The following is a 21,666-nucleotide window of genomic DNA, read 5'->3' as shown; positions in this document are numbered from 1 at the left end:
CAGGACAGGCAGGTTGGTGGGGTGCTCGGGGACCCAGCTTCTTCACACTCAGGGTGCTGAGTGAAGCACGTGGTCCCTGGGGAGACTCGTCCCTGGTGGCCCCTCATCTCCCACGGGCAAGAGTGTAAAGCGAGGGGGCAGACCCGACACCCCCCTTCCACCCCCGTCTGGCTGGCTAGAGCCACAGGACCCTTGAGCAGAGGTCCCACAGGAGGCACCCTGGGAAGTCCAGGACTCAGCTCTTCCTGTCCAGGTGGGCGGGTCAGACCCCCCAGAGACCCCCAGGGGTTGAAGATGGCCCTCCATCCTGCCCCGCTTCTGCAGTGCTGCCACGCTGGGGATGCACGTGGGCATCCTCGCTGTGGTGGCCACGGTCGGCGTCCTGCGCACGTCCCTCCTCTCATCTCTGTTCTTGTTATTATGTAAGATTTTTTTTTAAATTGTGAGATTTATTTTAAAGATATGTGTCTTGCTTTCATCGTTATCTTTCAGTGTTTTAAAGACAAATACCTTATCCCAGTCGGGATGAGGGAGGGTGGTCGTTTGCCTTATTGAAGTTCTCCGTGTACATTTCTTACTGTGTTTTATTTTCTTGAAAGGGGTGGGGGGTGGGAACCAATGCCAGTGATCCCCGGAGAAGGAACCGGAAGCAGACTTTCCTTTTTCGCTGCAGTAGAAAGCCAGGTAAATATGTATTTTTTTTCCCCCGATTCAGGTCAGAAACCCTTCCCTTGTCAAAAATGCGGTGCCTTCTTTTCCACCAAATCTAACTGTGAACGACACCAGTTGCGCAAACACGGAGTTACCGCCTGTTCCCTGAGAAGAAACGGGCTTATCCCCCAGTCAAAAGAGAGTGATGGAGCCCGTGATAGCACAGGTAGTGCCTCCAGGCGGTGGAGCGGGGCGCCCTTAGCCGCCCGCCTCCCTTTCCCTGCAGGAGCCCGCGGGTCCCATCTGCTGGGGAAGGCCTGACCTTCCCCTCCCCGCCCCCCCACGCCTGTTCGCGCCCTTTGCCCCCTAGAGCTGGGCGGTGCGGGAGGGTGTGCAGTCCCGCTCTTTTGTAGGAACACGGTTGAGAGGGATGTGGAAGCGCTGGGCTGGTGTTTTCGGAAACCCCAGCTGGGCCGCGTCCTACAGGGCAGGGATGGGCCGGCTGGGAAGGTCCTGCAGGAACCCGCGATGCCCCGCCCCCCATGGGGAGGGGCCGGCCAGGCGGAGTGTTTTCTTTTCAATAACTCTCTTCCCAGTAAAAACCTTAGTCTTGTTTGAGAAAGCACTGTGCATGTCCTTTCTTTAATCCCATCTCCGCTTGCTCCGAATCCGGGTATTATTCTCCTGTGCTGATATGTGCTTCCTTCCTCCAGCCCTCCAGAGCAATTAACGGCTGCCCGTGCGTCCCCCGCCACCTTTTTCCCTTCCAGCTTCTGTATTTACTCATGTTCTCTGTTGAGTGCCTTCCATTATCTCCAACCGCTGGGGGTTTGTGTCCCTCACCCCCCAAAACAAAACCAAGCATCGCTGCCTGTGGGTGGCTCAGACGCGGGGCTGGTGGGCTGATACTGAGTAAGTCTTGCAGGTGTGGGTTCAGTCTGACAGATAGCGAAAGCTTGACTTTTTCCCTTTTTTGAAGCCAAGGAGATTCCCCGCCCCCCCCCCAGGTGTGTTTTCCGGCTATTACCTGGTCACTGTGTCCCATGCTTCCTGCCCTCAGGCTGAGTGGGGCGGTGGTCCCCCTCTCCTGGGAGTGAGCATGGACTGGAGGGCCGGCGGTAGCCCCCGGCCGCCTCGTCCGTGTGGTCAGAGACGGGGTTGGGGGGCCGCGGAACCTCTTCTCGGGGCCACGCTTCCCCCCAGCCAGTGAGACAGGCCCGAGACACCCTGGCCACGCCCTCGGCCGCGGTCAGACCCTCGGCTTCCAGGCCCACGTGACTGGCCAGGATCTTTGAGTGGAGAGGGGTCCGGGCGCTCACGGAGTCTTGCTGACTGCTGCCCTCGGGCCCATGGTGCTGGGTGACCTGCCGTTCACCCCGCGAAGCTGGCCACTGGGCTGGCAGGGTGCAGCTTCGCTCGGATGGCCCTGCCAATGTCTGAGCCTCGGCTGCCACGTCAGGTTCCTCCCGGCCCCACTCTTGCAGCCGATCAAGGTTCCCAGGGGGCCGTGGGGCGCTCTTGGCCCCCACGCTGGCAGACGAGTCTTCAGGTGTAACAGCCACGATGCACACTTTGGGTTCAGCATCTTGAGCTGTGTGCTCAGGGAGCACCCAAACCAGGGCTCCTGCAGACGCGGAGCTAGTCTTAGCCTTGGGGCAGCTCCATGTCTTCACGGTGTGGGTACTTGTTTTATAAACTGCAGTTATGAGTTTGGTTTTTCCAAGTCTCACAGCACCCTCCTCACCCCCACCCTGCCCGGAGGGTGTATAGGTTTCCTTTAAGGGACAAAGCCTCTGGAAAAAGAAAATTCAGTGAGAGTTGTAACGGGAAACCAGCATAGAGAAAATATAGGTTTGGTGTAATTGTGGTCACAGTCCGCTGTGAGAGAGAAGATGGAGAGAAGGAGGGTCGGGGAGCAGGAGCTGAGTGCTTTCGAGAGCTTTTCACACCAGGTGAGGGCGATGGAGGGTGGAGGTTTCTTTCAGGCTCCTTCCCATGAAATTTAAAGTCAGGCTTTGGAGAAAAACCATAAAAACACAAAGGCAGGAAACGACCCAGGCCGTTCTTGAGGGATTTCTATGTTTATATGCCTAGGTTGCGTTTTCTGAAAATCCCAGAACATGTTTTGCAACGTAGGTCTGACTTTCTCAATCACAGAAGGTCCCCCACCGCAGTTCGCCGTAGATTTTCCCCAGAGGAACGGGGACAGTGCTGGGATGGGGCAGTGCTAGCTGAAAGGGACGTGTTGATTGTTCAGAGCCAGGCTGAGACTGAGGTGCACTTTGTCCCCGCGGAGGCTGCTCCTGGGTCTTCCTCAGGTGATCCTTGTCGCAGCCTTCCTGTTTGCGGGCACCTGCGGGTGATTTTTCAAATCAATGTGAGTGTGAAGTTTTTTCGCGTTTTTTGGCCGGGCTGCGCGGCCTTTGGAATCTTAACTTCCCTGACCAGGGGTTGAACCAGGCCCCACCGAAGTCAAAGCCAGGGAACTCCCCAGCATGGGCGTTTTGAAACTGTCGCTTCAAGGTGGCCCCCTTCGCTGACCTGAAGCCCCTCGTGCCCGTGTGGGTGGGGCCCCTTCCTCCCGGCCTCTCCCCTGCCCAGGCAGATGGATGTTTAGGTTGTAGGATGTCAGCTCAGTTGGAGAGCGTGAGATTTCTCAGAAGCAGTAGATGTTTACTTGTTGACCTGACACGGAGGTCTTCACTCTCACACGGGAGGAGCTTTGGGGTTCTTATCTACCAGTGCCTTCAGAGTCTGTCTGCTTCCTCTAGCAGTTTTTCTTAGATTCGTGTCACAAACAAGGGCCTGGCTGACAGGAACAGAAAATGTTTAAAGCCACATGGCTTACAAAAGTCATCAGCTCAGCCGCCTGCATTTGGGGAGGGTGCGTGGTGAGGAGGGCGAGGTCGCGTAGGGCCTGGCCTTGTACGCTGTGCGTCCACGAGACCCAAGAAGTTAAAACGTCCTTGAGCCCGAGGATTGCCAAGAAAACTCCTGGAGTGGCTTGCAACTGGAAGGGCCCGGCTACTGAAAACGCCCCCTGGTGGACGTCGGGCAGAAGGCGGCCAAGCTCCCCAGAGGAACCGAGCTGGCCTCTGCTGCCTTCAGAGAGCATCACCCCCGCTGAGGAAGGCCCCGCGGTCAGAACACTTGGGTTTGGTTTTAGAATTCACTTAGTTTATCATCTTAAATATATTCTACTGCAGTCGAAATCTTAAATAACCCATGTTCTTTTGGTGAAAAAGAAAAACAGTGACTAGTGGGACAGCCTAGAATGTTCTGGGACAGACAGGAAGTAACTACACACACACACCCCCCGTGGCTTCCCCCTGACACACCTGTAATGTAACTACCCACCGAACCAATAAATCGGAAACCAAGCATTCTGCACTTTGTTATTTTGAAGTTTACACCAAAATCCATGTAAAAGGTGCTCTCGGAGCAATTTAAAGAAAATGAGCATCTGATTTTTCCTTGGAAAATGGCCTAGATGTTGGTGTGGGCGTGTATATATGTATGTATCTCAGGAGTCTTCTTTAATTTTGGGGGTAATTGCCAAAAGCCATTTATTGTCAGAAATTTTATACTCACCCCACAATCACTTGCTTCCTTCTGAAACCTTCTGAGATACTTGCACGGTGGCTGCCGAAAAGTAGTCAGAGTGAAACCAACGGAGAGAAGGAAGCGGGAGAGCCGTGTATCGGGCCTTGGTGGGGCCGATGCCTTTGCTTCGCCGCCAGCCCAGGGCTGCCCTGACGGCGGAGCACAGAGCCTGTGCCTCCGGCCGGCGTGGTGCCGGTCTGCGCGCGGCAGGGGAGGGGCCCGGTTCGGTGTGTGAACCCGGGCTCGGAGAACGGGCGGCGCAAGCCGTGTCTGTGCCGCAGAATGGGTTCTGTCAGCCTGCTGCCGCAGCGGTACCCCGGCCGTGGTACCTGTAGTTAAAAGTTGGGCTCAGCAAGCTTCAGCTTCACCGTCACAGCTCATGATGGATAGGGGCTAAGACCTTGTTTGACCAGAATGGCGAGGAGATGGTGTTTTTGATCAATACCGTCATCTCTTGGGTGTCGACAGTGTTCCCAGGGGGCCAGCCCTTAAGAAGGCCGATAGAAACCGGCGGACTGTCCACATCTGGTTTTGCTGTGGAGAGTGGACAGGTAGGAACCAGCCGAGAGACGGGAAGCGTCTCCGCTCCCTACCCGGGTCCCGACAGCAGCCAGGGGGCCCACAGCTGCGCATGGTCTCCTGCCGCCCGCGCGCTCTCCCGGAGACCAGCCGCCAGGTGGCAGCGTGCGGGCCGCAGACACCGAACTCTGGCCCTGGGCCGCGGCCTGTGAGCCCCTCCCCAGATCCCATGGAGGGGGGTCTTGGTCCTTTGTCTGCTGCATGTGTATACGGCTCTCTGCTCTGGAAAATAACTTCTCCCGCTCGGCTTCCTCAACCTCCCTCGCGCTGCGAGTCTCTGGAATGCGCCCGCTGTCCTCTCCCGGTCCTTTCTGTCTGGCTGCCCTGAGCCGCTCGCCCGCCCCTGGGGACCCGGAGCATCCCTGTGTGTTCCCGTGGGTGGGGGTGGGGGGCACCCGGCTCCAGGGGTGGAGGGGAGGGCAGGGGTCGCAGGCGCAGGCAGCCTGGGACCCCCTGCCTGTGTGTGCGCCCACGTGGAGGCTCCTTTTTAAAATTAACCTCAGGCCCGCCTGGGGGATGCAAGGGGTGATGAGGATTCGGGTGAGAGAAACCCTTGCTGGGGTTTGGGAGACATGTCCCGAGGGGTGGGTCACAGGCGAGCCTTCGGAAGGGGTGTGTTTGGGGGCCCGGTTCTCAGCCTGCCCCGTGCTTGCCCCGCAGACAGCCAGTCGGACGCAGAGGCCTCGGCGGCCGGCAGCGAAGTGCTGGACCTCACCGCCCGGGAGCCGCCCGCGCCAACCCCAGAAGGTGCCTCGGAGCCCAGCCCGGCCGCGGCCCCGGCCCCGGAGGACCCCCCGAGGGGCGCGCAGGAGGAGGCGGAGCAGGTGGCGGCGGAGGGGGACGCGCAGCCCGAAGAAGAGGACGCACAGCCCACGGAGGAGGAGGAGGGGGAGGAGGAGTGTGCGGAGGAGGAGCCGGCCGAGGCCGCTGACGGCCCCGAGGAGGACACAGTCAGCAACAAGAGCCTGGACCTCAACCTCGCCAGCACGCTGATGGGCTTCAAGCTGGCCGAGGGCGAGGCGGGCGCGCAAGACCACAAGCACGCCTGCCACGTGTGCGGCAAGAGCTTCAAGCTCCTGGGGACCCTCAGCCGCCACCGCAAGGCCCACGACCGCGAGGAGCCCAGTGACGAGAGCGCGCCGCCCCGGGAGCACGAGGGGTCGCACCCGGCTGCCCCCGAGCCCCCAGTCCCCGAGCCCCCAGCCGAGGCGGAGGCCACGCCCGAGGCCCCAGCGGAGAAGCAGAACGAGGCAGCCGAGGGCCCCTCGGACGCGGACGGTGACGCAGACGGGGAGGGCCCCGCCGAGAAAAGACCGCTGGAGAAGAGTGATGATGACAAGAAGCCAAAGACAGACGCGCCCAGGAGCGCAGCCAGCAAGGCGGACAAGAGGAAGAAGGTGTGCAGCGTGTGTAGCAAGAGGTTCTGGTCCCTGCAGGACCTGACGCGGCACATGAGGTCGCACACAGGTGAGGGGGCGGGGCAGGCGGGGGGGGGGGGCAGGGCCGGAGCTGGCCGCCGCGGTAGTGGTGTTTTCCAGAACCTTCTGATCAGCCTCTTTGCCCTCTGCACCTCAGTCTCCCTGTCTCTAGAAAGGGGGGTGATGGCTGCCCTTCTGGAAGCTTCCAGAAGAATACGGGTGCCAGGAAGGGCTGTGGGGTGGCCCAGGGAGCAGCGGTGAGGCAGGAGTTGAGCAAGGCTCCTTGCCCGGGCCTGTCACGGGGAGGGGGCGCTCCCAGGTGTGCCCATCAGCCAGCTCTAGTTGCCCAGGTCGCTGCAGGGAGGCACGCAGGTGTGACCGTCAGCCAGCAGGTGCTGGGTTGGCCGTGCAGCTTCCGGGCTGATGGGGCTGAACCAAGAGGGCACCTGCTGGCTCCCCGGGCACAGCCCCACTCCTGAAGCCACCACCTCTAGGCTTGATGCCACAAATCCTCTGCAGGGGCCACTGCTTGGGTAGAAAGGAGGCCTGGACGCACTCACTGTGCCTTGCCCCGCTGAGCAGGGAGACTCCCCAGTGTCTTGGTCTCCGTTTCCCTCCACTCCCAGTGGCTAAGAAGGTTTCATCCCCTGCCGACGCCCTGCACTGGGCTCCCAGTAGTGGTGTCGGTGGGCTCCGGGCTAGTGGTTCCCTCAGCTGCTCTGCGTCCGGGCACAGCGAGTCTGCAGCTCTGAGTCTGCAGTGGGGCCAGCCCTGGGGGCCCTGTCCGGCGCCTGTGTGCCCAAGGGTCCTGGATTGGGATTGAGAAAGCAGTCTGGACCGAGGCTGAGGAGAAGTTCCCTGCAGCCCTGTTCCCCATCCTGTGCTGTGGTTGGGACAGAGGAGGCTCCTGTGAGCGGACCGGGGGCTCGGCGGCCCACCAGGCTACCCCTCGGGCCTTGGCTGTGCTTGGGCGGAGCTGGGCGGTGGTCGTGGGCGGCCGGGTTCGCAGCCCTGATTCCCTCTGGTTCCCCAGGAGAGAGGCCCTACAAGTGCCAGACCTGCGAGCGGACCTTCACCTTGAAACACAGCCTGGTGCGCCACCAGCGGGTCCACCAGAAGGCCCGGCACGCCAAGCACCACGGCAAGGACAGCGACCGCGAGGAGCGCGCGGAGGAGGACAGCGAGAGCGAGTCCGCCCACAGCGGCGCGCACCCCCTGTCAGAGGGCGAGGGGGACGCGGGCCTGCACGCCAGCACCCACGTGGCACTCACGCGGAGCCGGAGGGAGAGCCTGGCCGCCAAGGACGCCGGCCGCCGGGAGGAGCGGGCGGCAGCGCGGACGGCGGGGGCCAGCCAGGCAGCGGCCGGCAGGAGCGCGCCCAGGGCCGCCGCTGCAGGCAGCCCCCGGGAGCCAGCGCCCCAGGGCGACCCCGGCCGGGAGAGCCCCGCGGGCCTCCTGCAGGACCTGCTGGAGCTGCCGGGCCGCAGGTCTGCCCACCCCCTCCTGCCCACTGCCGACAGCGCCTCGCTCTTGGGCCTGGAATGACGACCCGGCCCGCCCCCCAGCACGCAGACGAGAGCCAGCAGAGCAAAGCGCCCTGAATCTGCTTCCCGAGGTGCCCTCGGTGCCCCTCGGCTGTTGGGGGGCCGGAGAGAGAGGGGGCAGCCGCCCACCAGGTGCCATGCCTTACAGACTGCGGGGAAGGGCCGCACCAGCGATTCGAGTGCCTTAACTACTTACAGCCCTTGGTGTCGTCCTGGGTGTTATGTGTTTCCAAAACGACTTTTTGAAAAACAAAGCAAATATTTTAATGAATTATTTGGAGAGGACCTTTTCATTTAAGCATTAACATTACCTTCTGTGTTGGTGTGTGTGAGCTTGTTTTTGCGAATCTGTGATAGTCACGTTTGTTCTGTGAGCTGGAAACAGACAAAAAAAAAACATGCCCTTGGATATCTATGGCCAATAACTGGAAGAAAGTGACGCGAATTCCATGTAAATTCCCAGAGGAAATGTGGATGAGATGCTCATTTCTCAGACTTTTTCTTTCTGTTTGCTGCGTGGTGGAGCTGAGATTGGGTCCTCGGTGGACTGCAGGGTGTGGCTCATGAAGGTTTCCAGTTTGGTTCAAGCCAAAACCAGGAAAGAGTCTAGCTTCGGCCTGGGACACATTTCCACTCTCTCAGCGTTAGACACGCCGTTACTGCTGCAGTTTCCAGACAGAGGAGAGTCCCCCTGGCAACTGAACCTGCGGGAAACATGCACAGGTGTCATATATCTGACTCCTGCCCCCAACCCCCACCCTTTTCGGTATATGTATTAATAATATTATTATTATTATTATTATTTGTAGTTCATCAATTTGCTGGTCTCTGCAGTCAGCAGAAACAAATGGGCAATATTTGTCCTGGGAGACCTGGGCCGCCCCCGCCCAGGCTCCCCCGCGTGAGCGTCCGCCCGCAGCCTCTGCCAGGCCCCCTGGGGCGGCAGCTCTTCTACTGTACTTAGACACGCCTCTCTTCTGTGACTGCAGCACCCAGCAGGGGCCCCATGGTCCTCTGCCCGCTCCTGGGGGGCCGGGGGGCAATGGGGAGGGAAGAGGAGGCACGGTGGGCGCCGGGGGCCTCCAGAGAAGCCGGGGGCAGGACCCACTGCTCGCCAGGTCTTCCTGCCAGACCCAGCCCAGGCCTCGCCCGCTGGCACCCCTGTCCTTTGCAGAGCAAGGGAATTCTACTACTGGTAACAAGACTGCACCGGCGAGATGGAGGAGGGAGAATAGGGGCCTGTCTACCTTCCTGTAATCCGGGGTTGGTGCTTGAAGAGAAACACGTGTCTCTAGTTTCTGAGTCGTTCGAGCCCCTGGGTGCACAGAGGTGGATTTTCTTTTCATGAGCATCGTATGCAGGCAATAGACCCCCTCACTGTAGCTGCCAGCAGTGACTGGAAACTGACCCTACTGTAGCTGGGCTGTGCTCAGCGGCCTGTCCTCTAGCCGGGACCCCCCCCCCCCCCCCCCGAGCCTCAGTGCCTCAGCCCTTCCCCCCCGCCCCGGGACCCAGGGCTCCTCTGTCCTCAGACCTGTGCCCACCACAGGGACCCCCACCCTCCACTTCCTCACCCACTCCTGGTGGCCAAAATCCAACTGCCCAGACTTCAAAGGAAGCTGTGTATTCTTGACGTGATGAAAAAGCGGTATCTTTGCATGTGAAAGGAGAAAGGTTGAGGTATATTAAGATTTTTAACTGTATTAGGGATGTGTGAACCAGTTTTAAATGAGGTTTTATTTACTTTAGATGAAGACGAATCAGAACCAATGACACCCCCCCCCCGCCCCGCCCCTGCCCCGTATCACTTCATACCAAGTGTGGTGTGCTTACCTAAAACCAGTTCATTCATCCCTTAATTTTTTATGACGATTGTTGTTATTTTCATTGTTATTATTTGGGTGTTTTGTTTTCCTTTGCAGCTCTCCACACTAAAACTCGGAACGTTGTGGGGAGAAGCCACGAGTTAACTCTGCGCTGGGGTGAGATGTAGCCGGAACCAGCCCGGCACCGCGGCCAAGGCAGCCGCTTGCAATAATCACTATTGATTTAAAGCTTTATTTAGCCTTCATCTGTACCCTCGTAGTCGATAAGGTCTTGCCACATTTTATTAGCGAGGTTGAGAGATGTATCATTTGTTTGTTGTTCTGTCCCCTCCCCCAATATTAAACTGTGAAATTTGTGATTTGTTTAAACTCTGGGTGAATCATAGCTTAGTTTGCATGTCCAGCTAATTTGTTCCTATACATTTTGTTTGATTCTTTTTCTCCTTCTCTCAGGGCTTTTACAAAAAAAAAAAAAGAAATATATATATATGGATCTTCTGAAAAGTTTTTTGAGGTGCAAGTTTCTCTCTTTTGTTTTTTCTCTTTGATTTATGAACACGATGCTGAGATTCAATCACTACATGAAACTCCCGGCTGTGAAAACAAAACAAAAACCCGGGGCTGTTTTTCCCACCAGCCCCCAGGGGAAGCTGTGTGGCAGTCGGATGCCCGTTTGTTTCAGAAAGTTTCACCGTTCTTTCCACGCTCTGTTCCTCTCTTTCCTCCAGAAGGAAGTTGATCCTAGTGATTTCAGCCCATGCATTAAACAGGAAACAATAATAAACGTGTAGAATTCATATTTTTCTAAAGGGAACTTAAAAAACTGCTGCTACATGTTGTGTACAAAACTGGTTGATGCCACATGAACAGAGAATCACAAGTTCGGTCTTGGTACTCCTCATTGCTCTTTGTATCCAGTTGTATAGTACTTCCAAATTCAAAATGAGAAGAAACGCTGTTCTGTATCAAACCATCTAAAAGCAATAAATGTTATATTTTAAAAACGGCAGGTTGCCGGTCCCGCGGCCATCCTTTGATTTGCTGTGGTCCTGTGAGCTCGTCCCCGACCCGGGCCTCTGCCCAGGGCATCTGTGGCGGGGGGGTGGGGGAACCTCAGGCCTGCTTGCTGCCCGCTGGGCAGCTGGGGTTCCGACGAGAGCCCTCACCCAGGCAGCATCTCAGCCTCGGGCCATGTCCTCGCCCACCTGGGGGGATCTTTTCAGGGCCCCGAGTGGTCGGTGGCGGCAGCTCCCCCTCCAGTCGGGCTGTGTGGGGTTGAGTTGTCCCCTGGGTGGAGAGCTCCCGTGACTCAGGCCTGCTGGTGTGGGCAGGGGCCTGGACAGCACGGTGACCCCAGGGCTCGGGGGACAGAGCTAGTTAGAAGCCACGTTTGCTTCTGCTGGGATCTGCTGTCACAAAGCCACTGAAGGGCCAATGCTCACTGGGCTCACACTGTAAGCCCAGAGTGGGTCTTAAAGCAGTTCGGAAGGAAGCGGGGTTCGGGGAAGCTGGTTGTAGACGTTTCCAGCAAGGTGACCGTGTCACAGTTCTGAGCGCTGAGTGCTCGGGTCCTTCAGGCCTCCAGGTCCCGATGTCAGGGACCCCCACCCCCGCTGCTGTACCCCCATATTACACACACCAGCCTCAGGAGACTGATTGTGGGGAGATGAAGTGAGGAGTCCTAAGTCGTATTAATACAACCAAATAACTCGGGAGTGACTTGCATAGACAAGCAGCTCACAGGAAGCAAGCCCTCCGACCTGTCCAGTCGTGGGGGCCACTGAGCCGTGCTGACAGCCACCCCGCTTCTTTGTGGGTGGGGTCGTTCCTGGCTGGGAACCAGGACCATACGTGGTCAATGTGAAGGGCGAAGGGTCAGCCCCTTTGGAATAGGATGCCCAAGATGGGGTGCAGACTCCAGGAAATGCCCACATGTCCGTGTGTGTGTCCGTGTGTCCGTGTGTCCGTGTGTGTGTGTGTGTGTGTGTGTCGGGTCCAGCCCTGGGCGGGCAGTGCTGAAAGCAGCTTACAAGATAGGACCTCTCAAAAGCGCAAGCCCGTTCCTTAGAAAGGAGACAACGTTCATCTGCCCCGTCACCTCCCCTGCTTGGGGTTCTGAGCTGACCCCCTCCCTCTGGGGAGCAAGCTGCGGGCCCCTCCTGCAGGCCCCCACCTCCCGCCAACCCTGGGCAGGAGGGGAGGGCCCATCCTGCAGGCTGGAGCCCGCGGGCCTTGCAGAGCGGGCGTTGCCGGCAGAGTGTGTACTTGGCCTCTCAGGGCGATTTCTGTCGTGAGCCTCAGCATTCAGGGTGACGTGCTCATTAGGTAAACACGTGGGCTCAGGTTTCCCACTGCCCCTGCAGAGAAGCCTGGTCGGGCACAGGTGGCCCCAGAGAAGCGAAGGCCGCCTGCAGCAAGCCCTGCTTCCCGTTCAGCCTCCTCCCCTCCCTCGGGCCCTCTGAGAGATGGGGAAACAGAGACGTTCACGTGTGAAGCTCAGTTTACTTTTGCACCGACCAAGACAAGGACGAGGCCTTGAACTGAATGGAGCTTCAGGGGCGGTTTCTGCTCGTTTTTCTCCAGGGTCCAGTTAACCAGCCGCAGCCCGGGCCCCCGCCGTCTGCCCGGCGCTGACCTTGGCCCTGGGGGCCAAAACGAGGAACAAGACGGGAGAGGCCTTTCCCTGTGGGGAGGCGGGTTTTCACGGTGAGACGCGGGAAACGGATAGTCAAGCCAAGTCCAAAGGCGGAGCAGCCTCGAGGGGGTGGGCCGCCAGCCCCGAGGAAGTCACCCACCAGGGCCGCGCCTGGGGAGGCCCCCACAGGAAAGGTTCTGGGAACAGCCTGGCCCCGCGGAAGCCGCTGCAGCAGGATGGACTGGGAGAGGCCGGGTCCTAGCAGAGAGGGGTCGTGAGTGCACTGGCGGGGCCCAGGACCCGGGCAGGCGGGGGGCTGCACGGAGACCCCCAGGAGGTGGCCTGGAGCCAACGGGGGCAGCTGTTGACAAGGGGCCCATCTAGGCTGTGTGCTCAAGCGGAGCCAACAGGAGGAGAGGGCATGTCAGACCCCTGACCGGCAAGAGGTCAGAGCGCAGAGGTCAGCCCCGCCCCCGGTCCTCAGAATGAACTCACACAAGAGGAGGCTTCACTTGTGTTTTTAAAGTAACCTTTTCTTTTTGTTTCTTCTTTTTTTCCCTTAAACTCAGTAGAGGGTACCTTGCCAAGAGAAGAGAAAGGAAATAAGTCCTTGGTTGTTCCTGCCCCGTTTCCAGGAAGTGGCTGGTGCCAGGGCCATGTGAGTCTGGGGTCGGTCCCCACTGTGACTCCCGCACCCTCCCCCGACCTCCAGCCCTCATCCTTGTCTGGGTGCCCTGAGACGCGGGTGAGGGCCAGGGGCAGCACAGGGAGCCGGAGCCCCAGGCGCCGCGTCCACACACAACTGTCCCGGTGCAGGGGGGGCCCGGGGATGTCCAGCTCCCAACGCAGCCCGGCCACTCTTCCTGGACAGGACTGGCTTTGATGGGCCGAGTGGACATTAACCCAGGTGGCCCTGGCCTTGATTTCTGATTGCGTCCCCAGACAGGGGGTCAGGGACTCAAACACATCCCTCACCGTCTGTGCCAATCACCGCCCCACTCCTCCCACCTCCGACCTTATCGGATTCAGCCCTCGCTGGAGCCAAGGTCTGTAAATGGTGCGCTAACTCGCCTGACTCCAAGGTCCGTGTTCCTGACCTACTGGGAGACCCATCAGCCCCTCCGCACCTTTAAATTTAGGTCCAAGCAGGGCAGGTCCGATGCCTGCCGTCACTGCCTTCCCAACCCCGGAAACAGGATTAAGGGCTGCTTTCCTCTTGCTGCTGCTTCTCACACAGCGTGCGTTCTCCTGTGTGGCAGAATAACTGCATAAAGTTTGTCAACTTGACCTTTTCCCGAGAGCTTAAGTCTGGCATTAGACGCATTCACGTGGTGCAGCCATCACCCCCATCCTCCGTGGAAGTCTTCCTCTTCCCAGACTGAACCTCGGTCCCCATGAGACACTCATCCCTGTACCCGCCCCCAGCCCCCAGCCCCCAGCCCCCAGCCCGCAGCACCTATCTTCTGTCTCTGGGACTTTGGCTGCTCTGGGTTCTTGTGGAAGCGGAAGGAACAGCACGTGTTTGAAAGACAACTTACTTGACACCCTATTAGTGAGGGTCTGATGGTGGGTGGTTGAGTCACGACCTTGTGTCCGACTCTTTGTGACCCCATTGACTGTAAGCCACCCAGGCTTCTCTCTTCCATGGGGTTTTCTAGGCAAGAACACTAGAGTGAGTTGCCATTTCCTCCTCCAGGGGATATTCCCAACCCTGGGATCAAACTCGGGTCCCCTGCACTGCTGGCAGAGTCTTTACCACTGAGCCCCCAGGGAAGCCCAGGTGGGGCTAGTGGTGAAGAGTCCTCCTGCCGACGCAAGAGACACAGGAGATCTGGGTTCGATCCCCGGCCGGGGAAGATCCCCTGGAGATGGAATGGCAGCCCACTCCAGTATTCTTCCTGGAGAATCCCTTGGACAGAGGAGCCTGGCGGGCTACAGGCCATGGGGTCGCAAGGAGCCAGACACGATTGAGCGGCTGAGCGCCTAACAGGCAAGGAGCTCAGACGCAGGGGTGTTCGCCTGGAACTCACTCGGGGGGCGGATGGAAGGCAGCACGCCTGGGCTGGGGGTCCCCCTGCCTGAGGGTGCAGCAGCTGCCCGCCCCTGTGCTGGGGTGCAGGGGGAGCGCGGGAAGGGCTGAGAGCCGGGCCTGGCTGCGAGGCTGCCTCCTGCCTGCTCCCTCACCCCTGAGGAGGGGGTAACCATGGTGCCCACCGCCAGGGGTAGCCGTGCAGACCCCACGGGGGAATACACAGGGTTCTCAGCCCGGGCCCTGCTGGCAGACACGCAGGCGGGAGGAGTCAGGTCTTGTTACCTCTGAGGACGCCTCCTCCCTGCAGCGTGAGCCACAGGTCTCTGCCCTCAGGGACGGAGGAGGACAGGCCTCCCCTTGTACCCCCAAACCCAGGCCCCTGTGTCCTACCGCCCGGGGGACTAGGAAGTACAGGCACTCAACCCCAGCCAGCCGCTCCCTGCAGACGAGGGTCCCGGAGCACGGGCCCCCCCTGCTCCATGGTCCAGAGCTGCCGGCCCGAGGTGGCCTTGGAGTTTTGGTGAGGCGGGAGGGGGCCCCGTGAGCTCCCCGACTTCCCCCAGACCCCCACACGCACACACAGCCCAGGGGTCCCCCGGCCCAGCCTCCTGTCACAACCTCCTCTGAGGCAGTTCTCTCTACTTGGGGTGCAGGTGGGTGCCCAGAGGGGGTGGGCACTGTGGGCCCCCAGGAGCTCAGGGACCAGCTGAGCAGCTGGGACATGTGAGAGCCCAGCCCCACCTCCGAGGGATGGAGGACTGGGTGAACCCGGGCCCCTCTGGGGGCTCCTCCCCACCCCCCACCCCATGCCTACTGCAGCCTGCACACAAGCCTGCACACAAGATTCCCGCTGCCCGAGGCACAGACCCCGAAGGCCCCCTGAAGGGGCCACGAGTAGCGAGCAGGACCCTGCGGCGTGCCCCCCCGCCGCTGCCCCGCCCTAGGTGCCAGGCTGCCCAGGGCCCTTCCCACCCCCAGCTCCTGGAGCGGCCGGAGGACCAGGTTAATTTTAAACTTGAAATTGAAGGTTACTGTCTAACAACAATAAAACCGGCCTCTCCGATTCTTGGCTGCCAAGGCGGTGTCCTAAATAAGAAACCAGCGGGCGCTCCTTGCCCAGTTCGCTTGGCAGGAAGCCACAGACCCAGGACGGGAGGAAGGCCGCCTGCCTGCCCAGCATTGGCCTCCACCGTGCCCACCGCCCGGCTGTCAGCGCGGGGAGCGGGGCCCGCCAGGCTGCAGCGGCTCAGCAGGCCTCCGTGCCAGGACCGCAGCTCTGTGAAGCAAAAGTGACTCCTGCTCAGTTTGCAGATTCTGGAAGCTGCAGAAAAATACGAGGGGTGAAGTGAAGTCGCTCAGCTGCATCAGACTCTTGTGACCCCTTGGACTATATAGCCCACCAGGCTCCTCCATCCATGGAATTTTCCAGGCAAGGGTACTGGAGTGGGTTGCCATTTCCTTCTCCAGGGAATCTTCCTGACCCAGAGATCAACCCGGGTCTCCCGCATTGCAGGCAGACGCTACCATCTGAGCCCCCAGGGAAGCCCGTAAATATGAAGCGGGTGGGGGGGTGGGGATTAACACAGTCATCTCGCTTCTCAGCGTTGTTTTTATTGATTGAGTATTGCTGCTTCTGTCGGGCCCAGCGTCCCTTCCTCTCTCACTCTCGGACGTGTTTATACGGCGCTTTGCGCATTGCAGCTTGTCTTCCCGTGAGTTTTGTCTCTCATCTTCACCCTCATCCAGTGGACTGGGAAGGGAAAAAACCCCTTGTCCCCTGGAGCAGAGATGAGGATGAAATGAATTACCCAGGTCAGCCAGCTAGCGGGCAGCCTTGTTAGGATGAAATTGCCCACCAAAAAGCGACAAAGGATCTCAGGAGGGAAAATTCCCAGAGGATTCTGAAGACCAGGAGAGTTTGAAAACCACTGTCCCAGAGATTGGGCTTCCCTGGTAGCTTGGTTGGTAAAGAATCCGCCTGCAATGAGAAGACCCCGGTTCGATTCCTGGGTCGGGAAGACCGCCTAGAGAAGGGATAGGCTACCCACTCCAGTATTCTTGGGCTTCCCTTGTGCCTCAGCTGGTAAAGAATCCACCTGCAATGAGGGAGACCTGGGTACGATACCTGGGTTGGGGAGATCCTCTGGAGAAGGGAAAGGCTACCCACTCCAGTATTCTGGCCTGGAGAATTCCGTGGACTGTATAGCCCAATGGGTCGCAGAGATTAGACTATCCCAGGCTCCTGCCCACCAGCTGCCCTCCAGGAACCTCTAGGCCATTGTTCAGACTGCAGTAAATCTCAGATCTAGGAAAGGCCCCAGGACCTTCCTTCAAGCACCCCGCCTGACCTCTTCTCCAGCCAGTGGGGCTACTCATCCACCTGTATCAGCACAGGGGCCCCATGGGACCCTGGGGCCAGGCCACACTCAGGAAGAAAAGCTCCAAGAAGCTGCGACCCAACCTGGGCCCCAAGTTCAGGGAGCAGGTGCCTCCACCCGACCTGCCGTCGTGAGATTTGTGTTGTTTTCATGCCTCTAAACAACCATTAAGGAGCCCATGGACCAAGAAGTTGTTTCAACTTCCAAGTCTCACTTTTTAAGAAATGCATTTCTTAAGGCTAAAGCTGCCATAGATGGTAGTTTTTCTGATGGATCTGGGCAAAGTAAACTGAAAATCTTCTGGAAAGAGTTCATCACTCTAGATGCCATTAAATGCTGTGCCTCACCGGACTGACTGAATGTCTTGGGCAGCTGCCCCCCAACCTCTGTTCAGTTCAGTTCAGTTCAGTTCAGTCACTCAGTCGTGTCCGACTCTTTGCAACCCCATGGACTGCAGCACACCAGGCCTCCCTGTCCATCACCAACTCCCGGAGTTCATCCAAACTCATGTCCATGAGTCAGTGATGCCATCCAACCATCTCATCCCCTGTCGTCCCCTTCTCCTTCCGCCTTCAATCTTTCCCAGCATCGGGGTCTTTTCCAATGAGTCAGTTCTTCGTATCAGGTGGCCAAAGTATTGGAGCTTCAGCTTCAGCATCAGTCCTTCCAATGAATATTCAGGACTCATTTCCTTTAGGATGGACTGGTTGAATCTCCTTGCAGTCCAAGGGACTCTCAAGAGTCTTCTCCAACACCACAGTTTGAAAGCATCAGTTCTTTGGCACTCAACTTTCTTTCGGAGAAGGCGATGGCACCCCACACCAGTACTCTTGCCTGGAAAATCCCATGGACGGAGGAGCCTGGTGGGCTGCAGTCCATGGGGTCACTAAGAGTCGGACACGACTGAGCGACTTCACTTTCACTTTTCACTTTCATGCATTGGAGGAGGAAATGGCAGCCCACTCCAGTATTCTTGCCTGGTGAATCCCAGGGACGGGGGAGCCTGGTGGGCTGCCGTCTCTGGGGTTGCACAGAGTCAGACACGACTGCAGCGACTTAGCAGCAGCAGCAGCAGCAGCTTTCTTTATAGTCCCACTCTCACATCCATACATGACCCCTGGAAAAACCACAGCTTTGACTAGACAGACCTTTGTTGGCAAAGCAATGTCTCTGCTTTTTAATAAGCTGTCTAGGTTGGTCATAGCTTTTCTTTCAACCTCAAGCCCCAGTTCATTTCTCTCGGGGTCTGCACAGTCACAGCGGCTGGGGGCTGGCTTCACGGTCAGGACCAGATGCCAAGTCTGCCGTGGCCTCCACGGCCCTGGCCAGCCCAGGCCACGGTGACATCTGGGCTCTGCCCTGGACGGCCTGTGCCCCAAGGCCTGTGCACCGTCCCCTGGGTTCTGTGGGCCTTGGGGCTATACCAGCCAGCAGAACACTGGCCTGCCTGGCCTGCATCCTTCTAGAAACTTCCAGATGATTCCCAGCTGTTTTCCCTCCCTGCTCATCAGCACCAGGGCCCAGTGCCCCCACTCCAGCTTCCCCCAACCCTCCACCCAAGTTAAGCGCTGACTCTCCAGGGTTTGGATCCTGCCGAGCAAGATGGGGCTGAAAGGTGCCACGTTGTGACCCTGAACAAAGGGTCAGGGGACCCGCCAGCCTCAGAGGAGAGGTGGGCAGTGGGGTGGGGGCCAGGGGGGCGGGCGAGAGGGGTGAACACGAAAGGGGGAAACACCTCGTTTTTATTGACACTGAAATGCACCAGGCCAGTTCTCTCTGTTGTTTTTTTCTTTTTTCCTGTTCAGGGCTCAGGCCCCAACCCTCACGCTCCTCCTTCTCTGGGGGACCCAGAAGTGACTCAAAAGTCGCTCAGAGGAGGACTTGGGGTGGGGGCGGCTGTCACCTGGAGGAGGGGAGTTTGCAGGCGTCCTGGTGGGGATGTCTCCAACTCAGGGGACAGTGAGCGCTGCAGATGCGTTTGAGTCCGGGGGGAGCTGAAGCCCTGGGGCTGAATTTTTAAGACTCATTTTTCTTTCTTGAAAAATAAAGAATAGCTTTAGGTTCACAGCAAAAGTGAGAGGAAGGGGCTGCGATTTTATCCTCCGCCTACCCCTATCCTCACGCCCCCACCGCAGGAGGGGCCTCTGTTGCAACCGCTGACTCTGCGCGTGCCTGTCACCCAGACCACAGTTCACACGAGGGCTCCCTTCTGCCGGCCAAGGGTTGGACAGCTGTCCATGCGTCCAGCAGCCCACCTCCCCCCGGTACCCGGGGCCGCCAAGTCGCCACTGCAACCACAGTGTGTCCGTGTCCATGTGTGAGTGAGTGTGTAAGTTTTTGTTTAACTGGGGGAGCAAGAAAAGCGTGGAGACTGGCTTCTTGGAGGCAAGTTTCACAAGGATCCCACAATGATCTCAGAGGGGCTGGGAGTCGGGATGAGCATCACCTGGAGGGGGCGGGTCAGCGGTTAGGGGTCACAGTGGGTGGGCCCGGGAGGTGAGGGGGGAAGGCCGCGGCCAGTGGCCTCCAGAGGGGCCGGGACCGCGAGAGGAGCACGTTGGCCGGGATTAGCGTTGAGGGTCCAGAGCCCGGCCCTGGTGGCAGGTGGGGTCAAGGAAGGCGGTTGTTGGAGCACAGCTGGTTCTGGAAACATCCCAAGGCGGAGTGCAGGGCGGAGCAGAGCCGGAGGCCTGTGGAGGAAAGGGCTGAAGTTGTGAAGTCATGGCTCAGGTGAGGAGATGGGGAGGGGTGTCCCAGGTGCAGAGAGGCACAAGGTGGGGGGGGGCTCTCACCAGGGCCCCCGGGGAGCAGCCAGGAGCTGGCCACTGGGCCCGGAGGCCGTGGGTCCTCTTGCTCAAGGAGCCCGTGACGGCAAGGGACAGAACCCGGAGCGGGCCAGCTCCTGCAGCAGGCGGCTCTGAGCGTCCCAGCCCCAGCATGGTTTCAGGGTCACCTTGTTCGGCTCTGCTCCCCAGCTCACCCCCAGCTGCTCCTTCTCCAGGGACCCAGAAGTGACCAGAAGGTCGCTCAGAGGAGGATGGGTGGGGTGGCTGTCCCCAGGAGGAAGGGCGTTTGGGGGCGTCCCGGTGGGATGCCTGTGGCTCGGGACAGTGAGCGCTGCAGCTGCGTTTGAGTCCTGGCGGAGGGAAGCTCTGGGGGTGAATGAGATCACTGAGGCCGGGGATGAGGCCCAAGGTAGAAAAGAGATGGGGGGTTCCAAGCAGCTCCTCAGGGCTCCCCTCGGGCAGAGAGTCCACACGCCCTCTGTGCACAGCGGCCGATAGCAGCAGGAAGCCCTGGCTACCCCCGTGTGTGTGTTTCAGCCATGGCTCACGGTCAGCCAGCTCTCAACGGCAAGCACCTGTCTCCTCCCCGCCGTGCCCACGGTCACCTGGGGGCTTCCCCAGGTTCTCCCTGCCCAACACCCGCAGCTGGGCGCTTGCTTGGTTCTTATCTTGTGTGTGTTATTCACTCAGTCCTATCTGACTATTTGTGACCCCATGGAATGTAGCCCGCCAGGCTCCCCTTTCCCTGGGATTCTCCAGGCAAGCGTACTGGAGGGGTTGCCGTTTCCTCCTCCAGGGGGTCTTCCCGCCCTGGGGGTGGAACCCGAGTGTCCTGCGCTGCAGGCAGGTCCTCTACCGCTATCATTCAGTCCCTAAGCCGTGTCTGCTCTCAGCGACCCAATGGACAGCAGCGCCCCGGGCTTCCCTGTCCTTCAGTGTCTCCCGGAGTTTGCTCAGACGCCTGTCCATTGAATCAGTGGTGCCACCAACCACCTCATCCTCGGCCGCCCCCTTCTCCTGCCCTCGGTCTTTCCCAGCATCAGCTGAACCACCTTCCGGTCATTTAGTAGAATATATTTGGCCTCCCCTGCCCCACATCTTTTTTAGCTGAGCTGTGTCTCCTGGGCTGGAGAACACGGCGGGCAGCTACTCGGTGCTGTGATCCCTCCAGAACCTAGCCCAGTGCAGGTTGCAGCTGCATGAGCGTGTGTTTTCACAGGTGGAGGCAGAGCCCCGGGGGTGACCCTGCGGGCTGTGTGGTCCAGGCGGTGGCTGGGATACAGTGCTGGGCCTCGTCCCTCCAGCCGGCCAGCGCCGGTGCTAGGGTTTCTGCCCAGGCCAGGTGGACGTAGGCATTGTCGCTGAATGGCTCCACCCACGCTCGGGGTGAAGGGCACAGGTTTTTGGCCGTGCCCTTCCCAGATGCTGCCCTTGGCCGCAGACAGGGCTTCATTACAGTCACCTGGGAACTGCTCAGGTCCAGGGAAGGGAAGAGAGAGAGTGCTTCCAGATTTATTCTAAGTCCGACTCTTTGCGACCCCATGGACTATACAGGCCAGGCCAGAATACTGGAATGGGTAGCCTTTCCCTTCTCCAAGGGATCTTCCCAACCCAGGGACTGAACTCAGGCCTCCCACATTGCAGGTGGATTCTTTTGCAGCTGAGCCACCAGGGAAGCCTGGTGAGGGCCCCAGGCAGCTACTCAGTCTCTGGGGTGGGTCTGTGCAGGTGCTGAAGGTGTGAGCGCTCCCTGGAGCTCCCCACCGTGCAGAAGGCTGGGACTGCCCAGCTGCAGGTAACGCGGAGCTGGGCAGCCTGGGGTTCACCTCCCACCCTTACCTGAGATTCTGCGCCTCTGGACTTGGCGTCTTTAATTTCCAAAGTGCATATTAAACACCTGTCTCCCAGAGCAGCAGGTGGGTGTGGAGTTTCAAATACACAGAAGCCGCTTCAAACAACAGTCCCCGGGTCTCCCAGGGAACTGAGGCCTTGATCGAGGTAGACCGTCAGCTTCTGTTCCAGTGATGTGTGGGGAGAGGGAGGCCCTTTCAGAGGCGCCTGGGACAATGTTAGCCATCGTCACATGGAGCTGAGATGAAAAACCCTGTTTTAGTTCCGATTATAGGCTCCCTGATGTGACCGAGCTAAGTGCCTTTACATGTTATGAAAAATCAACATCTGTTCATTTCAGAATGCTTTTTAAAGCGGGTTTAG

At 59.0% G+C, this 21,666-nt stretch overlaps 1 protein-coding gene and 1 long non-coding RNA gene across 7 annotated transcripts in view; one reads left to right on the top strand and one right to left on the bottom strand.

Annotated features, from left to right (window-relative positions):
- The window catches only part of RREB1 (ras responsive element binding protein 1), a 160,500-nt gene extending 152,434 nt beyond the window's left edge, over window positions 1–8,066 (top strand). For 5 of the 6 annotated variants that reach the window (XM_069564003.1, XM_069564004.1, XM_069564002.1 and 2 more), the window contains exons 11-13: window positions 716–877; window positions 5,494–6,300; window positions 7,285–8,066. In XM_069564003.1, coding sequence (XP_069420104.1) covers window positions 716–877; window positions 5,494–6,300; window positions 7,285–7,796 — 1,481 coding nt within the window. In that variant the 3' untranslated portion in view covers window positions 7,797–8,066. The remainder of the gene's footprint in view (window positions 1–715; window positions 878–5,493; window positions 6,301–7,284) is intronic. The other variant, XM_069564005.1, reaches the window with a different exon arrangement.
- A 4,037-nt stretch (window positions 8,067–12,103) lies between these two features.
- On the bottom strand, window positions 12,104–13,645 carry LOC138425361 (uncharacterized). Its single transcript, XR_011251187.1, has 3 exons — window positions 13,384–13,645; window positions 12,752–12,835; window positions 12,104–12,304 (listed from the first exon to the last, which is right to left on the bottom strand). It is a non-coding gene; the product is annotated as an uncharacterized lncRNA (long non-coding RNA).
- Window positions 13,646–21,666: the final 8,021 nt, after the last annotated feature.

Source organism: Ovis canadensis, chromosome 20 (genome assembly GCF_042477335.2).
Source record: "Ovis canadensis isolate MfBH-ARS-UI-01 breed Bighorn chromosome 20, ARS-UI_OviCan_v2, whole genome shotgun sequence".
In the NCBI taxonomy this organism is placed as follows: domain Eukaryota; kingdom Metazoa; phylum Chordata; class Mammalia; order Artiodactyla; family Bovidae; genus Ovis; species Ovis canadensis.
This window is presented reverse-complemented; position numbering and strand designations above follow the sequence as displayed.